The 21,363-nt window shown below is 51.4% G+C and overlaps 1 protein-coding gene across 4 annotated transcripts in view; it reads left to right on the forward strand.

Annotated features, from left to right (window-relative positions):
- LOC115078503 (dnaJ homolog subfamily A member 1-like) overlaps positions 1-3,927 on the forward strand; it is a 31,763-nt gene extending 27,836 nt beyond the window's left edge. For 2 of the 4 annotated variants that reach the window (XM_029581427.1, XM_029581428.1), the window contains exons 6-8: positions 629-859; positions 1,601-1,701; positions 2,712-3,925. In XM_029581427.1, the coding sequence (XP_029437287.1) occupies positions 629-859; positions 1,601-1,701; positions 2,712-2,948 (569 nt within the window). In that variant the 3' untranslated portion in view covers positions 2,949-3,925. Of the gene's footprint in view, positions 1-628; positions 860-1,600; positions 1,702-2,711 lie in introns of all 4 variants that reach the window. The other 2 variants (XM_029581429.1, XM_029581426.1) reach the window with 2 other exon arrangements.
- Positions 3,928-21,363: the final 17,436 nt, after the last annotated feature.

Here is a 21,363-nt window from a genome sequence, read left to right on the forward strand (position 1 = left end):
AACTCCCCAGGCCTATCCTTGTGAAGCTTCGCGTCCCATTCAGGAGCCCTCTGAGGCCACGGCCATCCCACGGCAGCAAGGTGGAAGCACTCTGTGGTCCCAATATTGAATTTGTCCCACGATCAACGAATAAGCATACAATGAAAAACACGTTGCATCAAGCTCTTATCTTTTTTATGTATCAAGAAGTACTTAACTTTATATTTCCGCTTAATATTTTTATATTTATTTATATATATATATATATTTTTTTTTTTAATTATTTTACTTCGCACCTTCATACCACCCTGCAGTTGAACAAGTTCATAATTTTCACGTGTATATTCACCGCTTGGGGGTCACCTTTAATCATTGGTCCACTAATCCCTTTTTGGGGGGGAAACATGAAAAATATATATTTTTTTCTTTTTTTGATAAAAATACAGAAGATCCCTTTCTTGATGTGACCAGAGTCCGAAGTAAAATATAAAATATAATGTAAAAATATTAAGCGGAAATATAAGTTAAGCACTTCTTGATACATAAAAAAGATAAGAGCTTGATAACAACGCGTTTTTCATAGTTCTCTGTGGTCCCCGGACTCTGGCTTCTGTGTTTGTGCTAGCGAGTCCGCCATTGAATTTTGCAGGCATGAGGGATGGTCAGAAGATCTCATTCCACGGAGAAGGGGACCAGGTGCCGGGCCTTGAGCCAGGAGACATTGTCATCGTGCTGGATCAGAAGGAGCACCCCATGTTCAAGCGTCAGACCAACGACCTGATCATCAAACTGGAGATCGACCTGGTGGACGCGCTGTGCGGCTGCAGGCAGACCATCCGTACTCTGGACAACCGGACCCTGCTGGTGACATCGCAGCAAGGTAGGAGGGCAGAGCCCGCAGCAAGAGTGGTGACGGGCTGCGTGGTTGGGGTTTTTTGGGGTTTTTTTTGGTGGCACTGGCCAGAAGTAATGAAACGGCATTGCTAAGCATTAAATCGAAATTCCGCTCTGAAAATTCACAGCGTGCGGTTGAGCATTTTGAATGAGGCCCAGGATTCAGGAGGGATATTGAGCCTTAGCGCCCTTATGAAAGGCAGCGGTCCCAACGAATCGGGCAGAAGCGTAGAAATCGAACCGTGTCCTCGGCTAGGACCGAAATAAAAAAAGATCCCAACTGCCCCGCAGGCTTACAGAAGTTCTTCCCAGAGGGGCTCAGGGCAGAGCTGGCAAGCGTGTGGCGGTTTTCAATTCGACGTGCCCACAGGTGACTTCGGACCTGCTGCGGCGTCCCCAGGCACTGAGGCACCTGTGGCCCTGGCCAGCCCCTGCGTCTTTCAAAGGCAGAGCCTCTGCAGGCTCCTGAGCACAAAGCACCTAGGGTCGGACCTACAGCCCTACCCCTTCGCGCTTTGCTTCCTTGTTTCCGCTACTTAACAACTTGCGCGCAGTCGGGAAATGTGGTGGGGGTTTTTTTTTTTTTTGTAATTGGAGCACTTGAGGCTTTTGGTTTGTCGGGCGTTTGGTCTCTCTTCGGTGGTTGAGATTCTTTGGGTGACGCGGGGGGGGGCCAGCCTGCTGGATAAACTGAAATTGCATCTTTCCCTCCCTTTCCCTTGAGCAGGTGAAGTCATCAAGCCTGGCGACGTGAAGTGTATCCCCAACGAGGGCATGCCCGTCTTCCGCCACCCGTTCGAGAAGGGGAAACTCCTGGTGCACTTCCAGGTGAGAGCGAGGCCGGCGTCCCCGGCGTCGGCCGCTTCTTGGGGGGCACAGCTCAGAAGCTCCTGCGAGGGGGGGGCGTGCCGTGTGGGCCTGCTCGTGCGGACGGCACGTGCCGTGACCCGGGGGAGGGGGGCTTCACGGTGGAAGGGAAGAACCGCTCGAAGGCCACCGGGGCAACGCTGCTCCAAACCTTAGCTTCATTTTATAATAGTTAAGGGGGCTGTATTAAGATGCAGGACCCGGCTGGAAACGAGACCTTTTGATTGAACCTGGCTTGCCCGGGCAGGTAGAACGATATTGCCGCCCCGTAGAAGTAATTTGTGGAAACTCAGCAGGGCAGATACAAGTAAAGTGTTGGGGGGAGCCCCGCAGATCTTCCACGCTTACACAATGTGGGGTTTTTTTTGGGTTGCAGAAGATGCACCCGTTGCTGACAGCTGCAGCCGCTCCTGTAAGGGGGAGAGGCTGCATCGGCTTCCTGTCTGAAATCCTCACTTGCGTTTCAGAGCTGCAAGCTGAGTTAGAAATAATGTAGCGCTCAGTGGGGAAAAAAAAAAACCAGCCACGACCTCCCATCCCCCCTCTCTGTAATAGGAATGAGCTGCAGTCTCCAGCCTTCCCCGGTTTATGGGAACACAAGAAGGAGGGGGGGGCCAGGCCCCTCACCCCCCCCCTGTTTTATCAGCTTGTTTGGGGGGGCGCGTGGCAGTTAGTTTGACGTTTTTAAAGCCTCCTGCTTAGCAGGGGTCAGGGTTAGCCATCTCTGACCCGGTCACATCAGACAGGACGTGCACCTTTTTTTATTCTGTGCTCCGTTTATAAAACCGTTGTCTAAACATAAAAATTTAAAAGAAGGGAGCTCGGAAGGAGTGGAGACAGGAAAAGCAGGTGGGGTGGGGCCATCCGAGGAGCAGAACATCTGTACCTTTTTGAGAAGCGATTCCTGTGTTGAGTGGCTTTTTTTTTTTTTTTTTTTTTTTACCTTCTACCTTTTGGATTTCCCTCCCCAGGTGAAGTTCCCGGAGCCGGGCTGGCTCCCCAGCGACCGGCTGCAGCAGCTGCAGGCCTTCTTCCCGCTGCACAAGGAGCACATGAGCACCGATGACATGGAGGAGGTCAAGCTGGTGGACTTTGACCCCAACAGCGAGCGCAGCCGCCAGCAGCAGCAGCAGCAGCAAGGCGAGGTCTACCACGAAGACGACCACGCCGACGGCCCCCAGCAGCACGTTCAGTGCCAGACGTCGTAATGCCCGGCCGCCGGGGCGCACACGTGTGGACTCTGTGTGGTACCTAGGGAGGGCGGGGGTGGGCTATAGAGAGGGCTGAGCAGAGAACATTAAAAACTGCTTGTACAGGTCAAAGGTGTAAATAGAGGGTTTATGGGGCGGGACCGTAGCCCGACAGACTAGTTCGCTGGATGAAGTACTCGTTTTCACTGATTTCTCTAGAATTCCAGCCTTCTCGCCACTCCTTTCCCCCAAGAAAAGTGCGGCGTACCCTGTGCTGGCCCCGCCCACGGTGCTGCCGCCCCTACCTCTCCCTGCTGCTTCCGCAGTGTTCAGACTTTTTTTTTTTTTTTTTTTTGGATCAAGGGCTTTTGCCTCGACCAGCTGCTCCCTGTAGGGAAAAAAAAAAAAAGCCTCAGCGAAGCCGGAGGGGCGAAGTGAGCTAGTACCAGCCGTCCTGCGTAAGGAGCAGCGGGCACCACTGGCGGATGTTGGATGAAGAACGGGAGAGCTTGCCCCCCTCCAAGCTGCACTGCAGACTGCTGGCCGGTGCACGTTGGAAGGGCCGGCAGCTTTTCCCACCTGCTGCATTATAATCATGTGAGGTTTTTTTTTGTTACCTGCCGGGGCTATAATCGAAGGATCCTTCCTTAGACGGCTAATTAATGTCACAAGCAGTAGCGTACCTGGGTCAGGAGCTGGCGTCGGGCTCATCCCTGCTATCTCGTCTTGGAAGGTTTGTGGGATGGCTTTGCTCTCTGTGGTACTGTTGTGTCCAGGTTAAGCAATCCTGCTCTGACAGCTGCCGTGCTTTCTGCACGGCAGCTGTCCCTTGCCAGAAAATCCAGTAACCTAGCACCACCCCCACCTTTAGCCGTTGAAAGAGGAGCCAGTTGCGGGAGAGATGTTAGAACAGGGGTGGGCAATTCCGGTCCTCGAGGGCTGCAAACCAGTCGGGTTTTCAGGATATCCTTAATGAATATGCATGAGAGAGACCTGCATACACACTGCCTCAGTTGTATGCAAATCTATTTCATGCATATTCATTAGGGGTACCCTGAAAACCCGACTGGTTTGCAGCCCTCGAGGACCGGATTTGCCCACCCCTGTGTTAGAAGGTGGGACCCGCAAGGCAGAGCTCGCTGGCCATCGGCTGCCCGTTGAAGCTGGCACAAGACAGTGTAGCCAGATGGGTCATTGCCGCCGCTGGCCAGCAGATGGAGACAGAGCAAGCACGTTTGCCAGTGTCACTCCACGCAGGCATGCGTGCAGACCTCCTCAGCCTGCCCCTAGAGAGTAGGCAGGCATTCTGTGCTGTTGAGCGAGGCCTGCAGGCTTAAAAGGAGTTTGCTGTTGGGCTTAGATTAGTTTAGGATAGGATGGAGTGGGGTCCTGAGGTGAAAGTTTAGTGCTCCTTCCCTCAGTGAAGTGAGGCAGGACTACAGAGGTGCTGGTGGAGGCTACCTTTCCCCCCTCTTTTTTTTTTTTTTTTTTTTTTTTTTTGGGACCCTGCTCTTTCCACCTTATGCTCTCCCTCCCACAAAATTTCTCTTTTTTAGGGGTGGTTTGTTTAAGCAGTAGGTGAGGCTTCTTTGGCATCGGGGGAGAGGAGGGGTCCTTGCTTGGCTTTTGGCAGGCTTTGGCTGACTCCTGCCTGCAGTAATGGTGGCAGAGCGTGGGAGGCGCACCGTGGTGTGCGAGGCCCCGCATCCTAGGCGCAGGCTCAGGGAGAGAGAAAACCTTTACGCGAGTGCTGGAAGGCTAGAGGGAGACCTCCATGGTGGTGGATTGTTTTGTGGCTGGAGCTGCAGACAGTCTCGGTTTTACCTCAGAGGCCCAGGCAGCAGCAGCAGCAGCAGCAGCAGAAGCCTCGGCAGCCATCTTAGAACCGCAAGACCACGGGGACTGTGTTTGGCCCTTCATGAAACCCTGGAAGATCTGTAAAAAAAAAAGTGCAGGTGTTGAAGTGTTGCACCTTTTACGTGAAGCTTGAGGTGACTGCTAGGCTGTGGGCCGCCATCTCTAAGGAAGCACTGAAAGCTTTGCAGGCGTTCTGTATGAGTTGAGCGATGGGGCTAGGGTCCACCCTGAGGGCCCTTGAGCTCATGGTTGGTCAGTTCCCGGTAAGTGGAGGCGTTTTTTGTTTTGTTTTTTTATATTTTTTTTTTACTCGGCACCTTTAGAATTAGTGCTGGCAACTTCCCTCTCCTCCCGTCATAAACTGTGACTCAATTCCTCACATTCCATCTCCCTTCTGTGGTAGAAAGCATAGGGCTAAAGTTTCTAAAACGAATATTTTTGAAAAATAAACCAGGACTGGCTGAAACGCTAGGCTGGGATGGAGGCGGGCTGGCAAAAGTGTGCAAAACTTTGACATGGGCACTCGAAATGCAAGCCTGGCTCATGACGAGCCAAGTGATTTCCCCCCGGTACCAAAAAGAGGAGCTGAAACTCAACTCGAGAACACTTCCAAAAGTTGTCTCTGCTGCCACCCCCCCCCACCCCAGGTCAGTTAAAACATCTGCTGAACACAAGCCTGTTTAATACGGTGGGTGGCTGCCACCATGCGTAGCTGCTTGCTGGGGATCTCCTGCTCGTCGCCCATCTTGGCGCTATCTAGCAGAACAGAGCCCACCCCGCAGTTGGGGGTGGGGCGGGATCAGCAAGGTGCGTGTCCTTGGGGCTTCAGTCGAGGCCCTATCTGCTGGCCGAAGGAAAAATAGACTTTACTACCAGAAGTAACGTTCTCTCTGCCTTTTAAAACTAACCTGATCTATTGTAAGGTTTTTTTTTTTAAAGCTTCCGGCTCCTCCATAAAAGCTTTCCTTACTCCATCACACGTAGCTGGACGCTTCCGAGCCCTCCGCCATCTTCTCTAGCTTGGTGGAATCTACGTCCCACCCGCCTCGGATGTGGCTTACGCCAGCACCCGGGGGGGAGCTTTTTGAAATATGTGTTCTCCTTTTTTCAGAATCTCCTCCTCCTCATCATCATCTTTGTTTCGCTCTTCTCTAGCCAAAGCATTCAGAGAGTGATCCAGTAAGCTAAGGGTCCCCCGCTGGCCAACAAGGTCGATCCCAGCGATGTCCAGAAGCGGTGTCTGTCCAGTGTTACCAGTGGGGGGGGAAAAGTCTCTTTCAGTCTAACTGGGCTGTTTTCTCTCTCTCTTACAAAATCTAAATTAGGCAGCGAAAGAAGTTCTATGTACAGAATCAATTAAACCTTTTTAAATGTATTGTTCTAGATTTAAAAATCACATGTCTTGTCTTTTTTTTTTTTTTTTTCCAAACGAACTGAATTAAAACAGCGTCTGCGAGTCTTTTTATGAATGCAAGAGCACTTTTCCTTTCCGTGGTCATTCGCCGCGAGTTACCCACCCCTGTCCCTTATGCAGCATAGCGAGAGCACGCTAAAGGCGTGGATCCTGCTCCAGCGTCTCCATCCGCCCAAGAAGCCACCGCAGAGGAAGTGCAGCTAGGCTTTCTGCTCTCTTATCTCCTGCCAAGTTCTCAGCAGGGCTGTGGTAGGGGCCGAACCATAAACAGAGCATAGTTTAAAGATGTGCCCAAGCACTCCAGCTCTTTTTCCCCAATGGTGCTCCAAGGCCCTCCCACCCCCATGATCTGCACTGGGAATCCAGCCCCTGGAGCAGATAAAGGCGGGGAAGGTTGAATATTCCATAATAGAAAAGGAGATTCAAGAGCAAGGGGTCATAAGTTGCAGAGAAGAAGGTACGAAGGAAACAGAAAATCCTTTTTTTTTTTTTATAATGGTAAAGGTGACTGCTGGCAGAAGTAGCTGCAACCAAAATTGATGGCCTGCAAATATACTCGGGCCAGTGGGAAGGGCAGGTACCAGGTAGAAAAAAAAGGAAAGGATTTAGGATTATTTGTTGATGCGTATGAAAAGCCAAAGGGTCAAAGAGGGGGGTGGGGAGGGAAACACAGGCCGGGAGTGCAGAGAGTGAGGGTTGTAACCAAGCATCAAGCTTGGTTACAACCCTAACCGTAGTGGCACTGCCATATCCGGCTGCCGTGGGTGCAGTCCTAACGGCCGTGGGGTAATCTGCATGGAGCGAGGCATGCAGACCCTAACGGCAGCAGCTGGACCTATGTCTGGCTTCCAAGGAGGATGGGATACCCTGCACCCAGAGGCGGGCACAGCCATAACAGTGCCAGGACCTCCGCAGCAGGTTGGCAATCTACCCGGCGTGGTCATGGTTAAAAACCTCCCTGAATGGGAGGAAGCTGGATGTCATTACCTCCCTTGTGGTGAGAGGAGAATATTACAAAATGTTCTGGTTAAAGACGGGGAAGGGGACTTGGCGGGTGTATTTAGGCACTGGAGGTAGCAGTGGCCAGCACTTGTCAGACTGTGGCCATGCTTAAAGAGGAGAGGAGACCTGGTGTTGGGGAATTTATCTCATCGATGCAGTGTGCTAGAGAGCCAGAGAGGACATCTTATCTGTTCTTGAGCTTCTGCACCATTTGTTTCCTCTAGGGAACTCAAAATGGCTTACAACATTTTAATATTACATACAATTTGAAGTCTGCGACTAAAGTACATAACTGATGACCATTATAAAACTCATCTTGCTCCAAAAAGAAGCGTTTCCAATCCCCCCCCCCGAACCCGGGCAATGACTGGAAACGGCTTGGCCTAGCAGGATCCTCCAGCAAATATTAAAAGGCCAAGTCATTGCTCCTGAAAGCAACCTAGTTGCCTTGGAGGGCCCAATTGCTTTTTATCTGCTGCCAGAATGTAGCTAGGTCAATGCCAGCGGGTTGGAGGTGGCAGGGTTTTGTCCATCAAGGTAAGAAGAAAGCATAGGGGCAGATAAAGGAAGCCACGTCCTGCCGTCACCGCCAACTGCGGCATGGCTTGGAGACGAACTAAGTCCATCCCAGTTCCTAGGTGGCCAGGTACAGTCCAGCAAGGCCAGAGGACCTAGGCAGCCAGCTGTTAGAGCAACAGCTTCAATGGGTTGTTTTTTGTTTGTTTGTTTGTTTGCTGTTAGATTATTTAAATAATGTTTGGTGACATTGGGGGAGGGACTGGCTGTTGGAGTAAATAGGGGTTTCCTGTTCAAACCCCAGATCAGCCTAGGGTTTTGCATCTCTACTAGCAAGATGGAGGCAGAGAACAAAACCTTTGGGGCACTGCTACATAACCAAGAGCGCCACCTGCAGTCCCTCTGTACTTCTCTGTCTCCAGCAGATGGTAGAGGTGCAAAACTTGCAGTAATGGAGTTTTTAAAAAAAGAAGAGAGGAGAATTAGCTGCCAGAGGTGTTAGGTGCCTTCGTGGGCCATCCCTCGGGGTGAGCAGGGGGGTTGGTTATCTGTGGGGATCTCTACCTGAAGCAGCCAGAGGGCTGAAAGCCAGGGGTTCTGGTTCCCTCAGCTCTTCGGTGGTCCCCTCACCGGTGCCTGCCAGAGAACACAGGGAAGAACCCTTTTTGCTTCTTTCCTGGGGAGCTGTAGCTTTAAAAAAAAAAAAAAAAAAGTGTAGTTTGCAGCCAGGAAAGCAGCACAACTTTGCCCAGGAGCATACTGCTCATGTTCAAGCCACGAGGGCTATTGCGTGAGCGGGAGAGCACATGCTGTCTTCCCGGGGTGGGAAAGCAAGCATGTGTGAGATGAGTCTGTCGGTGCTGCGTGGCGGGGTGCTCACTACCTCACTGCAGGCCGCTGACCGCGGGAAGTTTTGTCGGGCCTGTTGGGGGGGGTGGGGGGAGCTTGCATTTCTCTGCTGGCACCCTGTGTACTGCTTGTGTTGCCAGGGGTGAGGGAGCCTCTGCAGAGGCTTCTGGGAAGAAGCAGGTCACCCGTTCTCCAGGGGTTGTGCCACAGACCTTGGGGGATTCCGAGAAAACGGTGGCCATTTTGCCACTGCTTGCTCACAAGCGTGCAGGGTCTAAGGAGGCCGGTGATTCTCCTCCTCGGTCGCTGATGGTGCAGGGAGTTCCTGGTGACCGGGATAGTATGGGAGAACCGGTTGAAGAGGCGGTCTGCGGGGATGTTAGTGACTTGGACCCCCTTTTCTACAGACTTTGCCCTCCTCCACAAAGTGTTTTTTTTAGCCAAGAAAGGAGTAGGAGGTAAACAGGTGCCCCAGAAGTCTCTGCTTCTAGATAAGAGGCGTGAAGAGAGGTTTTTGGGGGGAAGGATACTCCATCTCCTGGGCCTAGGAAGTGGATCCTCGGAGTTTTTGGAGCTGATCAGGTGGTTGACCCGACAGTTGCTCTGATGGATGATCAGGGGGCTTCTGGTTCACATGGCACAGGGTAGGCGCAGCTTGAGGAGTTGCCAGTATCTTAAGAGGATGACCCTAAGGTGGTCCTCTTGTTCTGAAAGGAAAAGTTGGGTCTGGTGATGCCTCATGTCCTGGATGAGCTGGGAATTAAGGTCGTGCAGGAGGAATCAGATAATGAGGGAGTGAACCTGGTTCTGGATGTCCTTCGGAGACCTCCAAAAACGTTTCCTCTTCCTAAGAAGTTGAAGAAGCTGGTGACCCAGAAGTGGGACTTGCCGGAAGCAGGGCTGAAGGTCAATAGGGCAATGGTGAACTTGTACCCTTTGCCCGAGGAGATGCTGGAACTTTTGATAATGCCAAAGGTGGATGCTTAGGTTTCAGCAGTGACCAAGAAGACTACCATTCCAGTGGGCGGGTTTGGCCGCCTTGAAGGATGTCCAGGATAGGAAATTGGAGATTTGGTTGAAGAGGATGTTTGAGGTCTTGGCTGTGAGTCTCTGAGTGGCAGTCAGTAGTAGCCTCATGCAGCGGGCCAGTCTGCGTTGGGTGCAGAAGGCGCAGGAGAAGAAGTCTGGATCTTCGTCCAGTGCCAAGCAGGCAGCCTGGGTGGTGAATGCACCTTACGATTTCCACCAGGAATATGCGGCACAGAGACTGCGTTGGCTGCGTCATTGGTCGGCTGAAGTGTGGTCCAAGTGGCAGTTGTGCAATCTTCCCTTTAAAGGAAAATTACTATTGGAGGAAGATTTCGAGCAAATGTATTTATTGATTTAAAAACTTGTATACAGCTTATACAAAAAATAGAGAGAGGTGGTTTGCAATCGGTAAACATACATAAACTGAAGAAATAAAAATGGACTAGATAAAAAGTGAAAAAGATAATACAAAATACAACAGATGACAGGGTATACAGTTAAAAGAAGGAACGTAAAAAGGAGGTGGTATTTCTGAGCTTTGTTTATCAAAAGCGATAGAGCACAAATAAGTTTTTAATTTCTTCCTAAATTCTTCGGGGTTGTTCAAGCACTTGGGAGAGTCGAAGGGAAACAAAGTTGCCTGAGGATAAGAATCCCAGCAAGAAGACGTTTTCCACTTCGTGTTCGCTTTCGGGATGCGAGGAGATTTCGTTCCAGCAGGAGCTCTTCCTCTTCCTCCCAAAGACCAGCGGGAAGGCAGCAGTCCTTTCGAGGAATTCACGAGAGATTTTCAGACCAGGAGTCGGAGGAGGTAAGGCCTTTCAATGAGGCCAGGCTGGTCTGCCCTTCGGTCGAGGGGGGGAGAGATTAACCCTATTTTTTCAAGAAGTGGACCCAGATCACCTTGGACCAATGGGTGCTGGAGGTGATAACAGACGGCAAGGCCTTAGAACTTCCACGTCCAGTCAGAGAGGCGTACATCCTGTCCCACTGCACATCCCACCTCAGGTGGGAGGCGGTGCGAGAAACGATGCAGCGAGTGCGAAGTCTCGATGCCACGGTACCGGTTCCCCCGTAGGAGCAGGGACTCAGAAGGTACTCGGTTTATTTCATAGTTCTGAAGAAGGAAGGTACATTCCGGCCCATTCTGGATCTGAAGAAGGTCAATGCGGTCCTGCATCTGCCACATTTTCACATGGAAACGTTACGAGCAGTCATAGTGGTGCTTCGCAAAGGGGATTATTTGGCATCGTTAGATTTGACGGAAGCCTACCTGCACATATGCCCAGATCATCAGAAGTCCTGGGGTGGCTCAGTAGGACTAGGAACTGTTTGTAAGGGGCGAAGCGATACCTGGTGGGGATAGCAGCGTCGGATGTGGCTGGAGTGGGCAATGTGCAAGCAGGTTTTCTCAGCAGGCAGCATTTTTAGAACCGGGGGAATGGAAGCGGTCCACTGAGGTCATGGATCTCGTTCACGCCAGGTGGGGTACACTCCAGTTGGGTCTTATGGCTTCGTGAATCCATGCCAAGGCGAGTCGGTTCTTCAGCCGGTGGAGAGAGGTCCGTTTGGAAGGGATCGACATGTTAGTCCTTCTGTGGCCATTCTCCTGTATGTGTTTCCTCCATGACTCCTAGTGGGGCGCGTCATGAGACACACAGAGCGGCCTCCAGGCAGGGTGGTGTTGGTAGTGCCGGAGTGGCCGCAGGGGCATCTCGCGATAGATGAAGCCATCAGACTAGGTAATCTGCAAGGGTTGCTGCGCCAGGGACCCATCTTCTCAGATCATGTGGATCACTTCTGTCTCGCAGCCTGGCTTTTGAGAGGTGATGATTGCGCCTGAAAGGGTACTCTGAAATGGTTATTGCTACATTGCTGTCTGGGCTTGGAAGATATTTGAGTCGTGGTGTACGGAGGAAGGTCACGATCCTTTCCACGCGGAGGTGTTGCAGATTTTAGCCTTCAGGCAGGTTTGGCCTACAACTCGTTTTGGGTACAGGAAGCTGCCTTGAAGGAGACCACTCGTGGAGCATCCGGATGTGATTCCTTTTCTAAAGGGGGCAAAATATTTACATCCTCCATTCTGTCGGATGTGTCCACCTTGGAACCTTAATTTTGGTCCTAAGGGTTCGGTGTGCTCCTCCGTTTGAGCCTTTGAGGCATGCCTCCGTGAAGGACCTGACTCTGAAGACAGTATTCGTGGTGGCAATATGTTAAGCCAGGCGTATCTCGGAACTGCAAGCGCCATCGTGCACGCATCCTTTCCTCCATATTTCGAACAATGAAGTTTTGTCGCATACAGTGCCCTCCTTTTTTTCTGAAGATGGTTTCCACCTTTCATGGTAACCAGGCGGTGGAGCTTCCCACGTTTTGTCATTTGATGGCAGACATGCTGCATGCGAGGGAGCTACATTTATTTGGATGTTCTTCGGACTCTGTTGCATCACTACCAGGTTTCGGCAATCATCACATGTTTTGTCTTGTCTAGCGGAGCAAAGAAAGTTCTTAAGGGCTCTGAGGCAGCGGTGTCGCATTGGCTAAAGGAAGCAATCTCGTCAGCATCTATCTGTAAGGGGTGCACGGTTCTGGAAGGGGTGCATGCCCACTCTATCGGGACCCAGGCCGCATCCTGGGCGGAGTGCCAGTTGGTTTCTCCACAGGAGATCTGTCGGGCAGTGACATGGTCTTCACTTCACGCTTTTTACCAAGCGTTACAGATTGGATGTGAAGGCCCCCGAGCAGGCTTCCTTTGGGGAAAGCGTGTTTAGGATTCCAGCCCCGTGAAGAGGGGCTTGGGTACATCCCACTTGTTTGGACTGATCCGGGCTATGATCAGGAAAGGAAAATTGGTTCTTACCTGCTACGTTTTGTTCCTGGAATACTACAGATCAGTTCAGAAGCCCGGCTCCATGGTTGCGAAAGCCTAGGAGCTATCTGATTGTAAATAATGCAGATATGTTTCACCTTGTTTGGTTGTAACGGCTCCAGATCAGAGAGTCCAGCCTGGTTCCTGCTTGCCTTGGAAGAGGGAGTTCTTTACTGGGGGTGGGTCTCCATCTTGGCTTGGGTACAGCTCAGTACTGAGGGACTACAGGTGGCGCTGTCTGTTCTGTAGCGGTGTCTCAAAGTTTTGTTCTCTGCCTCCATCTGCTGGTAGGAATGCAAACCCCCTTGTGAGGATAATCTGTAGGAATTCCAGGAATGAAAATTAGGTAGGTAAGAAGCAATTTTCCTGTCTTGTACATTTGGGATTCTGGCTCCGATCAGCCCAGTGAGGAAGAGAACAAAAAAACTGCTTAAGTGAAAGTGGTCAGGTTTGGTGTGTGACCGCTGGGATCTATTCTGGGCAGGATAGACATCTCTCAGCTTGGATTGTTGTTTTTCTGTCCTCATTTTAAGTGTGAAGGTGCGTTGAGCTGTATGTCGGTGCGCTGGAGCATCTTCTCTCCGTTTAATGCCCTGAACCTGACCGTTTTGAAATTCCTCTTTAAAAAGTGCTTCCCACCAGGGGGCACTGCGCCCTCAGAAACGGAACCGAAACTTTTCCTCAACCTTTGCCCTTCCCCGGGCGATGAGCACAGTTGTTGAGAACACAAAATCCTTGCTTTACCTGCCTGCACCTGTTCTACAGCCCCCAGGCACATCTACTCATTCTGGAACTAGCAATTAACGCCCCCCCCCCCCCCCCCCCCCCCCTCTTTATAAGCACACCAGGCTCCTGGGTAGAGAAACTAGAATTTGAAGTACAGTGGGGGGTTTGCTTTGATCGAGTTGTTTCTTCTTGTGGGTTACAGTACCGTCAGCCTATGGTCCCAGTGAGCCTGGGCTTTTCCTCTCTTTCCCCCCCACTCACTCATAGCAGCCGCAGTCCTCAGCCAGGAGCTGCCATGCTGCGAGGCTCTTTCCGGGTAGTGGTGGGTCTTATATTCAGCTTTCGGATGTCGCCGTTATGCAAGGATTAGGAACCAGTCAGGCCAGGGCACGGAAGCCCTGAACTGGCTCTTTCGTTTTTTTTCTCTTCCGCTGACCTCAGCAGGCAGTCTAGCAGGGGGTAATGCTTTGGCCCTGCACCTGCCGAAACCAATGGGAGCAGACAGAGCTGAAAGGGTTTTGTTTTAATATGAAAAAATTCAAAATAAAAGAGAAGCTCTGCTGCAATGTTCTTACCAGCAGAAAATTCCTGCAAATGTATTCGCTGTTTATTCATTTTGATTGCTTCAGACTTAACCTGCAGTAGCTCATAGCGGCTTAAACCGAAACCTGAATTTTTAGATAAGGTGTTCTCATGCGAGGACCGATCTCGGCCAAGGAATCGCAGGGCGGGGGCGGGGTGATTTGAAGTGATTGACTCGTATGTGGGCTAGGGCTGCCACCTCACCCAAGTCCACCCAGAGAGAATGATCCGGTCCTTGTTTTCTAGCTCTGATTTCTCTTAAGGAAAGGCAGAGCTGCATCGCTAGGAGATGGGATTTTGCTAAAAAGAAAAAAAAAATTTCCAGTGTCATTTCGTTTTGAATTGGGGGAAAAAAAAAGGATCAGCATTTTGTTTGTTTTCTTGTTTTGGTTAATTTTCAATAAAGCAGCAACCACCTGCTCCAGTCCTCCCTTCTCCTCTCTTTCCCCCCTCCCCAAAAGACCAGCACTATCAAAATCTAAAAACTGAAGGTCCCTTCCCTTATTGCACCCACTACCCCCTTGGAGCCAGCCTAAGGCCTTTCGTGTGATGTGGACATAAAAATGGAGCAGGAGTGATCCCCAGTTACTCCTACCCTATAAGGTTGATATTTAAAAAATGGTGCTGGCAGGCCCTGAAGGCCTAAGCCATTGTGTTGTGTTCTGGCACCATGTTTAAATCAACCGGGCAAGGTAGGAGTGACGGGATCTATCCTGCCCCATTTGGATGTCTAGATTCAATGGATGGAGGAAGGTATAAATAAACCACCGATAAAATGAAAAAATATCACGTGTGCCCCTCCCCCCCTTTACTCTCCATGAATGCCGTGAAGATAAAACCAGGGCCGAATTGTCCCCTTCCTGGATAAGGGTGCCAGCTGGCTCCATATTTGCCTGACAAGGTTGATCCAGTCCGGGGCTTATCCCATTGCATGCAGGGGAAAGGCAATGGGAAGTCAGCACTACTGGTCCCTGCATGGAGTGCGATAAATCCAGCCCTGGATCAACCCTGTTGGACAAATCTGGAGCTAGTTGGCAACCCTATGCACATTGCACCTTTAATCAGAAGAATGAGCCATTTTTATTAGATTAATGTCATACTTTGTCACCAGCTTTCTAAGACTGTGTCGAAGCTAACATGTTGGTCCAATAAAAAGGTCTCACCCTCAGCCTGTTTGATCTTTAGTTTTAAGTAAGCGGACTGGCAGGCAGCCACATCGTAGGGAAAGCCTTGGCCATCCTGCGAAATATGCCATGTTCTGCATGCATCCAAGACCGATCTATGCATTCAAAAGCATCTGTTCAGGCAGCGTTTCCCAACCCAGCATCGAAGGCCTGCCTAGCCAGTCCTGCTTTTTGGGCTAGCCAGGATGAATAGGCGGGAGACAAGTGGGCACACACCGGAGATCTAGTGCCTGCGAGCCTTGTGCATATTCCTTGGCAGTGTCCTGAAGGCCGTGTGGACGGCCGAGCCCCGAGCCCCTAGCCCCTATCCGAAGGGCTACAGTCGCCAGCTGTGCTCTGCATGCGCATATATATATATACGAACAGGCCGCTCCTATTCTGCCTCTTCCCACAGGTCTGGGGCTTGCACTTTTCCCTAGACAGATGTAAAGGGTCCACGATGGAGGGAATTAAGAGCCACGTGGTGCAGAACTGACAAAGGGAACCGGGGGGCAGGAAGAGAGGGTTCAGTGGCTTGAGGAGGGAAGGGGAAGGCGGGGGAGGGTTGTAATTTAAAAAAAAAAATCGGCAAAACGTTTCTGGTTTTGTGGCCGTGGAAGCCAAAGCTAAAATATTGCCTGAAATTGAAAATGGGAGGAAAAGGTGAAGGCCTTTGCTGTAGAAGTGGAACCCGTCTGTGCAGAAGTACCGGCTGGGCCCGTGGGCACTGCGGTGGCAGCTTCTACCCGCATCATTAAACACAAAAGCGTTGGGCCCTCTGCGTTTGGGCGCTGGGTTAGCTGACGGGAGGGGGAAGCGGGCAGCCTGCCCGGGGCTGGATTGGCAGCAGACGCTGGGCGCTAGATTGTCTGCCGTCCCCATTGATGGAGCAGCGCTGGCAGGGTGCCCGGCCCCCGAGACGGGAGGCTCCCTCCCACTGTCCGCGATCCCTTCCGATCAGAACTAAACCTTTCACAGGCCGGCTCGGCCCTCGGCATCACGCAGCAGCCCCCTTCCACCCCTACCGAGAGCCGGAGCTAACCTCCCATCCCGGAAGTCTCCATCCCTAAACTGTGAAAAAAAACCCAACAACAAAACACTCTCGCAGCCTAACGTTGCCTCTCCCTCTTCTCTTCCCCCTCCCCAGCTCCCTGCTTGGCCCAACGTAAGGGCAGTGCCATATCCCCTCCCTTAGGGACCACAGTCATGTTTCTGGTGAATGGGGCCAGCTCAGGATTGGGGGGGGGGGGGTATAAGAGCTGGCTGCAGCCAGCTGGCAGGGCATTCGCCCCAGCATGCCTTGGCAGTGCCCTGCGGCTGGAGCCACTCCTGCCTCATTAAGCTCAGATGTTCCTTTCTAGCCGGTGGATGGCATTTCGAAAGGCAGACAGATGTAACTAATCTGCTTTTATCTCACCCTGGCTGTCTGCTATTAAGTGCTGGCCCTGGTCCTCTTTCTCCCTCCCCCAGTCCCTTCAGAGCTGTCATCACAAGCCCGGCAAGTCACCCAGCAGCTAAATCTCTCAGGGGATGGAGCTGGCTAACGGGGTGGAGGGAAGGAGAGTTCTGCTAATTTTAGGAGGGGATGTATTTCACCGTCCATAAGCAGCTGGCAGCGGAAATAATAAAGCAATACTGAAAGGCACAGAAAGCAAAACTAAAAAGAGATCATTGTCGGCTGGGCCATGGGGGTGGAGGGGGCAGCCGTGTGCCGAGCGCTGTCATTGCGGGGGGGGGGGGCCTTACCTGGAATGTGATCTGATTGGGCAATGCCGGGGTGTGACAGCCAACCAGCGCCCGGGGTGGGGGGAGGTGATTGGGTAAGTTTCAACACCAGGGCTGCCCCCCTCCCCCCCAAGCACTCAGGAGATACCTAGGGAGGCTTTTTAAAAAAAATTATTTTAAAGATACCAGTTTCACACAGTTATGATTGCTGGAGACGGTCTATCACTCTGATGGCTTTGTGGCATAGGCGCTTTCTGCTGGGCACCTTTCCTGCTTCGATAAAATACACATTTCCATAATACAATATATCCAGTCTGCTGCTATATCTAAAAACAATACTCACGAAGCCCTCACAACCAGAAGAACATGCCTCCTCCCTCTTCCTGTGCACAACCCCAGCCGCAGCGCTCTCCAGAGCCGTGGCCAGGCCTTCGGGCGCCTACGACCAAGCGGAAGTCTGCGCCCTCGCCCATCACACAACACACGAGACCTCGAGGTGGGAGACTCTGTTCAATGTTTGTACAGCAATGCCAGGGTATTAGTGCAAGGGTATTAGAGGCCCTAGGAAATCTTTACAGCCTTGCACCACCCCTCCCACCCTATCACACCCTCCTCACACACAATGACAACTTATGCATTCATAATACACATTTTACACGAAAAAGAACATTCAAAGCACAGCCTTCTGAGGTAAAAATATCACTTACAATATCTGTATTATATTCACATGCACTGCTGTGGTGCCAACCAGAAAACCCTGCGAAAAAGCAAGAGACGTTTGGAACTCATATGGTATTAGGCCTGTTGTAATGCGTCTTGGGCATGGGCTTGACCCTCAGAGAGCCACGAGAAAAACATAATTTCTATGTACAAACAGCACTAAGTGCCAGCACTCAAACAGCAACAACCCTACCTCTGCAAGTTAATACCACAAATATTACCCCAGGCCTAAAATAGTAAGACAGCCCCTATTCAGAAAACAGAACAAGCCAAGCTGCTATAGATCCCTACATAGAAACTCCCACTCTCCCACACATGTACACACATGCTCTCTCACTCTCCCACACATGTACACACATGCTCTCTCACCCCCCCACACATGTACACACATGCTCTCTCACTCTCCCACATATGTACACACATGCTTCTCACCCCCACACATGTACACACATCCTCTCGCACTCTCCCACACATGTACACATACACTCTTTCCTACACACATGTACGCACACGCTCTCACTCTCCCACACATGTACTCACACGCTCTCTCTCACTCACTTCCTCCTTGGTCTAGCAGGCAGCAGCAATCTCCTTCTTCAGCCCTCGTGGCCAAGGGAAAGACTTCCGGCCACTGAGCACTGGACTCCTTCCAGCAGGGCACGCTCCTCCTCCTCCTCCTCCTCCGCAGCGCGGCCCCGCTGAAATTGTGGGCATGATAAGCACTGCCTTAGTAAAAGAGAAAGCAGCGCGGCACCGCCAGAATCAGCAGCGTTGCCACTGGGCCGCGCTGCTTTTCCACTTACTAAGGGCACGCTTCCCACGCCGTCCATCTCGACGGGGCAGCGCTGCTTTTCTTTTGCTGAGGACCCGTCGGGGGCCGGCCGCACTGCTTTGATTGGCGCCTTTTGGCATGCTACGGCTCTGGTGCTCTCCCCATTAACTTGTCAGCTTTCTCTCCACCCCGGTCCCTACCACTCTCAGACTCCCCACCCTTGCTCCCTCTGGCCTCACCATGGGGGGAAAGAGCTGTGCAGCGGCACCAAGGAGCAGGAGGAAAGGGAGAACGGAGGCCCCCGTCGGCCGCTGAGAACTTGTACAGCCGAGGAGCCCTCAGGGTGCCAGGGACGGGGCCGGCTTTTCTGGAGTTTATCCAGTAACCACCCGTTTTATTTCCCTCCCCCTCCATCCAGGGGTTTACCCGTTAAAACCTAAACACAGAAGCCCTATTTATAGTGACACACGAATATCTTAAGTGAGAACGTTATGCATAGCCTAGATCGCTTTCACAGTGCAAACAGCGTGATGCCCAGTTCTATCATAGGTAAAAAAAATAAAAAAAAGCGAGTGCTATAAAGCCAGAGGAGGTAGACATGGGATTAAGGGAGGGAGCCACTTCCTTGCAGAAAATGTCACGCAGGAGGAAGGGAGGGTGCAAAAATTGGCAGGCTGATACAGTACAAACCCGCGATTGGATGCGCGTTTTCGACGCGCTAACGTTACCCCTTATTCAGTAAGGGGTAATAGCGTGTCGAAAACGTGCATCCAACCCCCCCTCCCCGCCCGAAACTAATAGCGCCCGCAACATGCAAATGCATGTTGATGGCTCTATTAGTCATTCCCGCGCAATTCACTAAGTAAAATGTGCAGCCAAGCTGCACATTTTACTTACAGAAATTAGCGCCTACCCAAAGGTAGGCGCTAATTTCTGCCGGCGCCGGGGACGTGCACAGAAAAGCATGGCGATATTAAATCGGAGGTCCCGAAAGTTAGAAAAAGTTAAAAAAAAAAAAATTGAAATGGGCCCGCGGCTTGCATGTTGAAAACCAGATGCTCAATTACTCCGGCGTCCGGTTTCCAAACCCGTGGCTGTCGGCGGGTTTGAGAACCGATGCTGGCAAAATTGAGCATCGGCTGTCAAACCCGCTGACAGCCACCACTCCTGTCCAAAAAGGAGGCACTAGGGACGCGCTAGTGTCCCTAGCGCCGCTTTTTGCTGCGAGCCCTCATTTGAATACAGAATCGCACGCACAGGAGAGCGGGCGGTGGGACAGCTAGAAAGTCGCTCTGGCATTGCGGTAGGAAAGGGTAGAAGAGCTGGGTCTGGAGGTCTATAACCCTTTAGTTTTATTTCTCACACAGATCACTGAGCTGAGGGTGAGAAGAACCTGCTGTCCGTCCATCTGGGAGCAAAAATTAAAAAAAAAAAAAAAAAAAGGACAGAAAGTCATGAAAATTGGCCTGAGAACAAATCTTTCCCCCCCCCCCCCCCTTCCCCAAATCCCTATTGCTTTGCAAAGTGGGGCAGCTAGAGGCTCTCTCCGTTCCAACACACACACACACACACACACACACACACACACACACACACACACGCTTATTCTATCACTTGTCATGGGATTCGGCGTCTGGCTGTCTAGGCAGGCCCACGTTTAATTCCTTTGCTTTCTAAAGTTTGAATTTACCCCAGCATGTGAACTGGGTTAAGGAACCCAGTAGGGATACAGCTTCAGTTTTGCTATGGGCCACGTTTTGACGATTCGGGCCCCTTTTACAAATGGAGTGTTTGCCAACCTTCTGCAGCCTCCCCTAAGTACCACGGTCTTACCTAAGGCCACATGAACACACACCAAGGCACCTTTCGAGCTGCTCATCCCTCACCCTCCCAACGAGGGGAAGAGCCCTACTGAAGCACATGTACTGCGTAAAAATGCCACCTTGCCCTTGCACAGATCCACGTCCCAAAGCCACGACATTTCTTTACGTCTGCCTCAGTTCTAGGGGTCAGAATGAAGCCCGGGTGTTCAACTCAGCCAAAACCTCACCACGGGATCTCTCATTACAAAGGTGGTAAAGACCTTTTGTGCATCACTACCTCAGTCAACACAATCTCACCACTGTAAGCCATGCACTAATCACCAGCAGGCCACCAGCTCTTTCAAACTAATTCTCTCAGAGTTGTGGCAGCAACCAAGAACAAGCTCCCAGTTGGAAGCAGGATAACCTTCAAAACGTTCTGCTTCGTTTATAAGGGCGTGAATAAGCACGCACCCAAGTATCTCTCCCGACTTCTCTCCTGCCACACGCCCACAAGAGATCTTGGGTCATCCCCCAATGACTCTTCTCTCCTCCTCTGACCTCCAGCAGATTGTGCTGCAGTTGACTTCGTGCCTTCAGCTGTTATGCACCAGAAATTTGGAACAAGGCACCACTACCCCTACGACTCGAGCCTTGCTACCTCACTTTCAGAAAGAAAGCTGAAAGCATGACTTTTCAGTCAGGCATTCCCCACCAGAGACCCCCCAGCCACCCTGATCTAAATCCCTGAGCTTCCGGTTAAGGCCTTGACGTTATAAACACTGGATTCCCAAACCAATGCAATTCCACCTGCAGATTTGATCCCCCAATGAAAGTTAGCTCGGTTGCAATTCGTTTGATCTGAATTGAGTGTAATCTGCCTGGGGGCCATTCTTGGTGAGAGGCAGAATATGGAATAAACCGCCCCCACTCAGTCACTCCAGCAAGTCACTTATCTGGTTCTCAATGTGTCCAACTCTACCTGGATATTAAAAAAAAAACAACATTGTTCTCTGTTCCTCCTGGAAGGTTTTCTGTGTTTAGAAAAAAAGTGCCACCAGGCTCTCCACCCCAGAGGAGGCCGCAGCTAAGTTTTCCCTCGCCCGCTCCATAATCACAAGCTGACTTGAAACAACCCAGCAGGCAATGCATGCGGCAGGCCATGCACCTTTCTCCGGAGACACACTTCCCATGGCCGGGCGGGCGACTCTCCAGACTCAGTCCCTGAAACCGGTTAACCCATGCAGAAGGATTAAGAGTGAAGCAGGCTGCAGTCCTGTGTGGACAGCAGGGCCCGCTCCGACAGGGGGGGGGGGGGGGGCTCTGGAACAAATACCTTGGAGACAAAGGCAGAGCCAGGCGATTCTGGATTATTCAAGATATAATCTCTTGAATCCAAAAGATTTAACG

The sequence above is a fragment of the Rhinatrema bivittatum genome, chromosome 16, assembly GCF_901001135.1.
Source record: "Rhinatrema bivittatum chromosome 16, aRhiBiv1.1, whole genome shotgun sequence".
Lineage (NCBI taxonomy): Eukaryota > Metazoa > Chordata > Amphibia > Gymnophiona > Rhinatrematidae > Rhinatrema > Rhinatrema bivittatum.